Source organism: Biomphalaria glabrata, chromosome 4, assembly GCF_947242115.1.
Source record: "Biomphalaria glabrata chromosome 4, xgBioGlab47.1, whole genome shotgun sequence".
Taxonomy (NCBI): Eukaryota; Metazoa; Mollusca; class Gastropoda; family Planorbidae; genus Biomphalaria; species Biomphalaria glabrata.
In genome coordinates this window covers 44619761-44629713 of record NC_074714.1, presented here as the reverse complement: position 1 = coordinate 44629713, position 9953 = coordinate 44619761, and the positions used below count along the sequence as shown (strand labels likewise).

The following is a 9953-nucleotide window of genomic DNA, read 5'->3' as shown; positions in this document are numbered from 1 at the left end:
CATGAAAGTAGCGCTATATAAAAGCTATAATAATAATAATAATAATATATCTACGACATCGGATAAACGGCATAAATCTATGCCATCTATCTATGCTATGTATGATTCTAAAACGTATATCGGTTTTTATCTTACAACTTAAAATGCGATATAAAAATTTCTTAGATTTTTTAACGGGAAAAAAAAGTAGGCTATATTATAAAATGTATGTGTTAAAGTTTTAAAACAAATGAATTGAAACGTGGTGGTCTGGCGTAATTCTCAAGTAAAGAACAAGTAACATAAAAAGGTAGTTTTTTATTTTTTTAAAGACATTACATCCTTTACGAAGATGATAACTTTTTTGCAAGAGCGAACTAGTTTGGTTTTACACCCCACCCTCCCAACATACTGAAGTATAAGAAATAACGAAAGCATTAAGAGTTTAAGTCTTTATTCAATTACAACGAATCGTGTTGGGCGTACGAATCCTCTTCACTGAAGAAACGTCTATAACTTATTAAGACTAGATAGCAGAACTTGACAAATCGTCGTCACACTGAAGCTATTCTGATATGTTAACCAATATAACCCAGTAGGCCTATTAAAAGAGAATAGTGTTTTAGGATTCTGTCTTTGACTGGGTTTTTAAAATTATTATGAATTGTAGATGCACTCAATGAAGTACAGAATACATAAAGAGTTGTTTCGAAGTACGAAAGTGAGAGCCAAGCAAGAGGTGAATGAATTTATACGAAAGAGACAACTTAAATTAGCTCATATTGGTGTTGAGAAGGCGCTTTTCAAATCAAAGCAACATGCTTATAAATTTAATAATTCTACATTTTAATGAATAATTATTTTTAAAAAAAAGTTAACGAGCAAAAAAAAAATCTTTTTTTTTTTAAATGAAACACATCTAAGGGGAAGAACTCTGAACTTACAACTATATCTCTCAACAATGTAAAGTTGTTTGTTTTATTATAGGCCTATATGAAACAAATTACTTAATTACCAATAATTAATTGACTAATTGTTTATTTGTTAGTTACAATAACGTATTGTTCAAAGTTTCAACTTGCTCCGAGAATGGGTGTGGGAGAAATAACGTGTACCATTATCTAAGGGGACCAAATCCTATATCTGTGAATAGGTCTACTAAAGGATTAATTTCTCTTGTTAGCATAAAAAAGAGTGAAAATACTAGTAATTAACTGGTTAATTTGTTTTCTTGATTCATGGCTTGTCTATGTCACTGAATAATTGTGTTAAATTTCAGCTTGATCCAAGAATGGATGTGGGAAAAATAGCGTGCTGGCCTACAAACGTTTTACCAGACAGACAGACAGAATTGATATTAGCTTTGTAAAAATTGCGGTATATTTACAGCTTTACAGTAATCATACTATATGGATAATTACTCCTATTTCAACCAAAAGAAAACTAACCAACGAAAGATTTTATTGGGAAAAAATGACGAGAGAGAGAATTTAATGGCAAAGGGAGAGGAACAGCATAATTTAACCGCACCGGGTGATACCGACCCTAGCAACGTTACTGTATCTGTGTTTATTAGATACATTGTGTGTGTGTTTCTCAAAGTTATTCACTATACCCAATAACTTTCTTTTGAACATGCCGGTAATCGCTAATTTACTGTCGTCGACTTGTTGATATATTTTATTTTAGAGCAACCAAAACTGGAGATTATATCATGACTTCTTTTATTCCCAAGACTTAAGCTCCACACTCCCCCCTCCCCCAATAAAAAAGCTGAGTAAAAGCATAGGTCTGGGGTAAAGGTTATATAGGATAGAGTGGAATAGTAGAAACTGATCTACAGAATATGTTTAGGCTGCTGGAGAGATTAAACTAGCATCAAGGCGCAATTCATTTTGTCACACAGCAATTTACGTCTAAAAACCTAAACCAAAATGTGCATTCTATTCAAAGAGGCTTTACGATTATTCGAATAGCCTGACTCTGAAACAAACAGTGCATTGCAGCTCTGTAATTTAGCACCAATAGGCTTCACTACAAGATTATGTCCCGGGTTCGGAACTCGACACCAATGATAAATAGGCTATGTCTAAAAATGCATTCGAGCCTCTTTTGTTATTGATTTTCATGATAATCTAAATAATGTCAAGAAAGCTAAGCTGAATTTCTATGTTGACATCTAAATGCCATCCTAAATATTTTAAATTTTGTCTACGAACATCTGGACTTACCTAGCACTTATGTATGATTGTTCTTTATTGATTAATTGATTTCTCATCAGCTATTAATACCACACACACACGCACAAACACACACACACACATTAACAATCTACAAGGCAGCAGAGGTTTGAATTCAGATATTTCCTTCTCCTAGGTGTGTAGGGAGTCATGGCTAACGACCCCCACATTCCCGAAGCTTACTGGTTATGACGCCACTGCCCCTTCCCTCGTTAGTGGAAACAGTTACGCCTGACCCAATATCTGAGCGTTAAGGACAATGAGTTGGACTGGTTGTCAGATGCTTTTTGAGAAGCCTGCCTTTGGAAGCATTTTATAGGTAGTAGAGTGCTTATGTTTATCATCATGCACGGCCATAACCTCACGGAAACAATCTGATATGATCTGATCAATTTAATGAAATCTGATTATATGATCTGATCAATTTAATGAAATCTGATTTCATGATCTGATCAATTTAATGAGATATGATTATATGATTTGATCAATTTAATGAAATATGATTGTATGATCTGATTAATTTAATGAAATCTGATTATGTGATCTGATCAATTTAATGAAATATGATTATATGATCTGATCAATGTAATGAAAACTGATTATATGATCTGATCAATTTAATGAAATCTGATTATATTATCTAATCAATGTAATGAAAACTTATTATATGATCTGATAAATTTAATGAAATCTGATTATATTATCTAATCTATTTAATGAAATCTGATTACATGATCTGATCAATTTAATGAGATCTGTTTATATGATCTGACCAATTTAATGAAATCTGATTGTATGATCTGATTAATTTAATGAGATCTGATTATGTGATCTGATCAATTTAATGAAATCTGATTGTATGATCTGATCAACGTAATGAATTTAAATTTTCTACTAAATATAACATTACATTTTTGTAACGTGTTCAATTATCTAAGGGGACGAAACTTTACATATTTAGCCGTATACGTGAATACTGAAGGATTAAATTCACTTGTTGGTTTCAACCAAAATAACTAATTACCAGTCATTAATTGACTAATTGTTTAATTTGTTTTATTGATCTATGTCTTGTATGTTTTGTCTAAACCAGTGGTTCCCAAACTTTTTTGTCTCGTAGACCCATTGCCATGCTTTCTGGTTTTCGGTAGACCCCCTGCTTAACTTATATTGCATTTTTGCAGATTCATAAACTCGTTTTTAAAACTAATTTCTAACTGTAGTGTAGTGAGTCGAAGAGTGAAAAAGTAATTTAAAGCCACATCAAAAGTTACAGAGATCTATCTTTTTTTGACTGATAAAAATTAAATTTAAAAAAAAAAAAAAAATATGTATTGCTGGAATCACCAAACACACTAGAAATGTTGTTTTTTTCTTGTTCATCATTCGTTATTACGGATATTATGTTTCATATAGAAGTTTTTTGTTCTATGAAGTAGTCCTTCAAACATTAAATATTAATTAATTAATCAATTTGCCTTAAATATCATTTTAAAAGTTTTCGAAAAGATCAGTTTCTAGTGTGTTTCTTGATTTTTCACATCTGGCTCAAATATTGGGCCCGCGGAGCTGTTTTCACTAACATGAGAAGGGTCAAAGATGAGTTACTGGTGCCTAAATCAGTAAGCTTTGGCAGGAGGGACTCATTAGCCTTGGCTTGCAGCCCACCAAGCCAAAGGAAAACAGAATTCAATCCTCTGCTGCTTTGCAGCTATACCCAAACATGGGAAAGGTTTCGTGGGTCAGCATTGGGGATAAATATGGAGGAAAGACCATTAGGCAGTTTGCAGCTTTAAGGCTCATCCCAACGATGTGCCCTTGAACTATAGTGTTTCTTAAAGAAATTTGTTGCATAATATCAGATTTACGTTTATGTAAAACAGTTTTTAAAACTACTTCAATGGCTGGTAAAATCAATGTTTTATCTATAGTGTTTTCCATAGGTAAAGAGATCTTATAAGACACTCAGAAAGAAAGAAAACTATATGGAGAGCTCCCTGATTTGGAAACCACTGCGCAGTTCATCTCATGTATTGGTTTAGTCATATGAACACTCCAACATAACAATGAGAACGATGAAGAAGAAGAATAAGACACTCACAAATCACCATCTTTTCTATATGATGTTGAAGAAAGATTGTGTGGGTTTATTCTGAACTTTATTTTTGAGTTTTTGAATTTTTTTATCACCTTTATTTTTTTACGAGGGTAGCATCGTCTCAAATAATCCTCCAGTGTAATTGGTTTCATATGGTCATAAAAAGGCACTTAAACATCTGCTTATTTAACCAAGGAAATAAATAATCTATGATGTAAAATCTAGATTTCTTTTTGTTAAACATTAATTACATGTAGGCAAAAGTAACTATTTAGATAAGTATTGAAATTAAATACAACAATTTTACATTTCAATAGCAGGACAAATATTTATAACTAAATTACAAATTATTTATACGTGCTTGAAATAGTTACATTAACGGAGTGTGAACATTAAAGTTATAACTTGCTTAAATGATATTCATCACCGTAGACCCCCATGGACATCTCATAGACCCCCAATATACTTTTTCACTTTCATGGACCCCCTGGAGGTCTTCGTAGACCCCTGGGGGTCTATATAGACCACTTTGGGAATCACTGGTCTAAGCCAATGAATAATTGTGCAAAGTTTCAGCTTGATCCAAGAATGGGTGTGGTAGAAATAACGTCTACACATTTTTTTACCAGACAGACTTAGAGAGTGAGTTGGTATAAGCATTGTAAAAAAAAAAAGAGTTGATACTGAAGGAAACGTGTTCGTGGTACTAGTAAGTAAGAATGTAACTGAGAACATGGAGTAAGTGTTGGGTACTGTAGTGCGATACACAAAGCAGTACTTGTCACCATAAAAAGTAAAAAGATAAATGGGGCTTTCCAAAAGCCTCTTGATTTAGACATTTTCACTTTCATTGCAGTAGGCTATTGTGGCATACTGTGATGACCAAGCCGGTGGTTTTTTTTTTTGGAATATACAGATTCCCTTTTCGGGTTCACCTTTAAAAATAGTGTCCGTAAACCCAATTCAATAAACGTTTACATTGTAACATATCTCATTTGTTGTTACAGTTGTGCAATTATTTATTTATATTATTTGATGTTCGTACAATGGGACAATAATAATACAAATATGACTTCATGACCTAACAAAAACTAAAACACTTAGCCTATATCAACTAGAGTCTGAGTTAAAAAATATTACGAAAGATAAGAACATTACATTGATTTGTATAAAAAGCAAATATTTTTCAGGTTTACCTCTACAGCGTGGATTCAAAAAGCAACACTTTTTATATGTGTAAAATGTTGGAATGTGACACTCGAAAAAAAAAAGATTACGCAGACACTTTTTTTTTAAATGGCCAAAGTTTTGTGTTTTCTGTCAGTGTCGGAACAAGAAATTGGGTTGCAGCTAAGGAGAAACAAGTAACAAAAAAAAAAACAGGTTGCATTTCAAATCTTACGATCTATAGGGCAGATGATGTAAAGGCCATCTGTTTCTGTGACCTACGGTTAACGATGATGTCGTGTGGCCAGCACAACGTCCAACCGCCTTTACTTTTCCCCAACTAATTTCAGGTACCCATTAGAGATGGGTGGACTCAGAGGCGCCCTAAAGATCCCGAAATTCAAAATCCCAGTCTTCAACGAGATTCGAACCCAGGACCTCCGTTCAGGAGGCCAAGCGTTTTACCGCTCAGTCACCACGCCTCCTAAGTAAAAAGAAAAGTTAAAAAAAAAATAATTTCACATTTATGAAGCTGGCGGTAATGTATAACTTTTCATTCTATTTATTGCTTGCTTCAATATTACAAGGAGTCTTTCTAGTTCTTCTAATACAGTTCAGCTTATCGCCACACAAGATGGTGCCCCAACTGTTCATGAATGTCTATTTATTTACTTATCTCTTTACTTAATACAAAGAAACATTTGAGTCGAGTGCGGGAATACCCGCTAAAAGCGAATTCAAAAAGCCATATTTTAATTTTAAGCTGAAAAATTATTACTTTCATACAAAAGTTATCACTATGTGGCCACTTAGCTAGTAGTTTTGGCCTATAAACTGTCAAATTTCTCGGGAAATCTTGTTTTCAAAATCCGCGTTCATTTAGCTAAAAAAAACAAAAAAAAAAGTGGAATTGTAAAAATACACTTTTTTTTAGTTGTCTTTTAGTGGTTTTGTTTTTTAGGTGGGAAAGTGTAAGATAAACACTATTATGGTGTGTGTGTGTGTGTGTGTGTGTGTGTGTGATGTTTCTGATTTAACCATGAGTAAAATTGTGTCTATTGTTACCAAACTAGTTTCTGATATAACCACGAGGAAGTCTGTGAAGGTTGAGATTCTAAATTGGGAAGTTGATGGAAAAGAAAAAAGGACAAGCGAAAGAGCAAGTGAGTTGCATTTTGTTTAAATTATCGTTATTTCACTTGTTGTTGTTGCACTCACATCTACAGTGAAGCTGCGTTTGAAATGTTTATCAAAGTTACATTCACATTACATTCATTTGCAAAGCAGTTTTTCACAAGTTCAGCATTTAGATATCAATACGCTTACAACGATATAGCTTTATTGGCCGAGTTACCGAGTATCAACAAGTACCAAAACGAAACAACGAGACAGAGACAGTAAAAGAGAGAAGACATTGAGAGTTTAAAAACAGAATGGTTAATAAGCTACAAAGAAAAATGTTTTTCGGAGTTTTGACGCTTTATAGACTTAATCAAAAAACAAGATTGAAAAGAGAGTTTGTGTAGAGACACAAACTCAGAAGCGGCCCTCGAAGTGGTCCACCTAGGCGGGTTAAAATGTACGTTAATATTTTCAGCCCGAATATCAGAAGCTTCGAGCTACGTCTATCAAAAACTACAACCCTAACTCCGTCCATACAAAAAACAACACGTATCAGGGCCGAAAGTGTTGTCAATATGATTGTATTGTGAGGATATGTGAAAAGAAAATCTCTTTTTTTTTTTTTGTATAACTGAAAAAGGCTTTTTTCTTTGGTCAAATTTCTAAGAGGACTTCAGCTGTGACATATGGTAACTCTAGTAAAAAATAATACAAAATAACGCTTATTAAATCTTGTTTTATAATAAATTTAAAATATATGCATTTCAACCTTTTTAAACAATATTGTAGAACATAACAAAAATGTTTTCATAAATGTGTTTATAACGCATCTCTTTTTTTTTTTTTTTGCAACCAATAGTAAATTGTCGTAAAAATGCCCTACTTATCAAATTTAAAAAACAAAACGATTCGCTTTCAGGAGAAAAAAATTAGACATTGCACCAGAACTTTGCAATTGGCAAAATTTCATGAAATCGAATTTTCAATACATTTTCTAGTTTTTTTTTATATTTAAAAGTGACAGACGACGGACGGACAGACAGACAACACAAAACTTTTTCGGAAACCGCTATAAAAAAAACTACAAAGGAATGCATATGACTCTATGCCAATTGTAATTTTGTTTTTGAGTAGGGGGTGGGGAGAGATTCAGTCTACCCAATACTGCTCATTTTCTTGTGTTCCTTTTCAATTTAATGTTTCTTCGCCATGGAGAAAGTTCAAACCTTCTAAACTTTTCCCACCCCAAATCTGCATTATCACCTGACTTTACCACAGTCGTACACTTTCTCGTTTTACCCACGGATTGCTTCATTAACTCTTAAAGTGCTGAGCTGTTTTACAATGAGTAGGGCCTACATACAAAATGGAATTACAATTCTGATGTTTAGAGGCTAATCTACCACACGCGTTTAAAGGGTTAAATTGTGAACGTTCCTCCCCCCCCTCCTCAATGTACACACGCGATAAAGAAAATCTTATCAGCTGTAAAAAATAAAAACATATATGAGTCTATGTCTATATGTACTTAAAAAACTCCTTTACTTTGCTTTTAAAAAGGACTCTATCAAAATTGACAAACTGGAGTCGGTTTAAATGTAAACATAATTATACGTTTATATGGACTGTATGATTATGTCTGTCCCGGGGGATTACTAGCGACTGATCGCTACATTCTCGAGACGCCTGCGCACCCGGTGACAGAAATAATCTATTTAATTGACTCGCGTTACCAAACAGAATCAAGTTGGCGCTTACGCGGGTCAACTGTAACAGCCCCAGCATAGATAAACATGCCAAATAAAAAAAATAGCGTTTGAGAGCATTTATCCATGTCTGGAATCACTTAAACGATCAATGCACTGGAATGTCGCGAGAACTCTTTATTATTTAAGGAACACGATTTAAAAGCTATGATATTATTATACAGAGTTTTGTTTTCGTTTATTGGCCTATATTATTAATAGGTCTATCTATACATTCGATTTTGATAATAATTTTTACAAGATCGTAAATGAGATGGAAAAGGTATACAAGTCGACATCCTGCCATTTATTTGCCTATGCTTCTTTCATGATGCTTTTGTTTTGCCGTTTGACACATGGACTTTCTCAGACGGATATTTCCGAGTTTCAAAAACAAATTTCCCAAAATGTAACCGACGGACTGGGGGAGTTAACTGAAGATGTTCTACAAATGAGGGAAGTCGTCGATGTCTTTAGTTCATCTTACAGCAGAAGTGAAGCCTTGGCCAACAGTGATATTGAGTCAATAATGAGCTCTTTAGTTGGTGGAGTCCAGGAAGAGTTTGTAAAAGGGAAGATGGCGCTACTAAATGTTCAGGTCAGTCAGTTTAAAGGATGCCCAAGCTAAAGATATTTTCTTTTCGTTTAATTTCCAATTAGAAGTATTCCAAAACTCAAAAGACATGTACTATACCAACATTTATAATATTCAAATAATTTGGTGTCCTTTAAAGATATAGAGAAATAAAACAGTTCTTCAAAAAATGTTCTTAAACAGATAATGTTATTTTAGTCTTTAACACTTTCACATTGACAAAGCAAAGAGAAGACAAAAGTCTGCGTCAAACAAAATTTTGCATGTCGTTTTTTTTTTACTTTTGTACTGCTGTATTGTGAATATATTACGGGCAGTATTAGTATTACGTGGAGTAGGCCTGCCCTAGTCATTTTTGTCTTCAATTATTTTTTTATCAATTATTTTCATAAACTTCCATCTATTGAATTTGTGCATTTCTTTCGAAAGAGAAAACTTCAGGACTTCCTCACACAACCAAGACCAGCGTCCCACGGACCACCTCGACTCATTAAAAATTGTTGTAAAACCCCAGTCATACTGATGTACAGCGCGAAACTTGGTTTAGCTGTGAACCAGAGCGAGTGCTGTGCTAGGAATGCTGAGACAGACTCTCTGGGTTGCAATCTTCGTGCGGATGAAGTGTTTCTTGCTTTGAAGGTAATATCTATTTTCGTTTGCTTTTGTTTTCATGTAAACAATGATGGTCTGTAAAGATTCCGACCTAACAATGAAACGTGTAATTTTTTCTTTAAATGAATTTTGTTTTTCTCTATGTCATCTCCTTTAAAATCTATTCCTTTGTCATGGCTATACTCTCACCTTTGTCAAATCAACAAACTGTCCAAATAGTAAACTTATTTAATGTTATTTACAAGGTGAAAGGGTCGCGATGGTTCATCGCTTGACTTTTGAACCTAGGGTCCTGTTTTCGAATCTTTGTGACTACCAGGGTTTAGAATTTCGGGATTTTTAGGGCGCCCTTGAGTCCACCCAATTCTAATGGGTACCTGATTTTAGTTGAGGAA

General features: G+C 33.8%; 1 protein-coding gene across 1 annotated transcript in view; it reads left to right on the top strand.

The window, feature by feature from the left end:
* The first annotated feature begins 8208 nt into the window (after positions 1–8208).
* LOC106068235 (VWFA and cache domain-containing protein 1-like) overlaps positions 8209–9953 on the top strand; it is a 46459-nt gene continuing 44714 nt past the window's right edge. The window contains exons 1-2 of the mRNA XM_056026727.1: positions 8209–8949; positions 9376–9585. Of these exons, the coding sequence (XP_055882702.1) occupies positions 8626–8949; positions 9376–9585 (534 nt within the window). The 5' untranslated portion in view covers positions 8209–8625. The remainder of the gene's footprint in view (positions 8950–9375; positions 9586–9953) is intronic.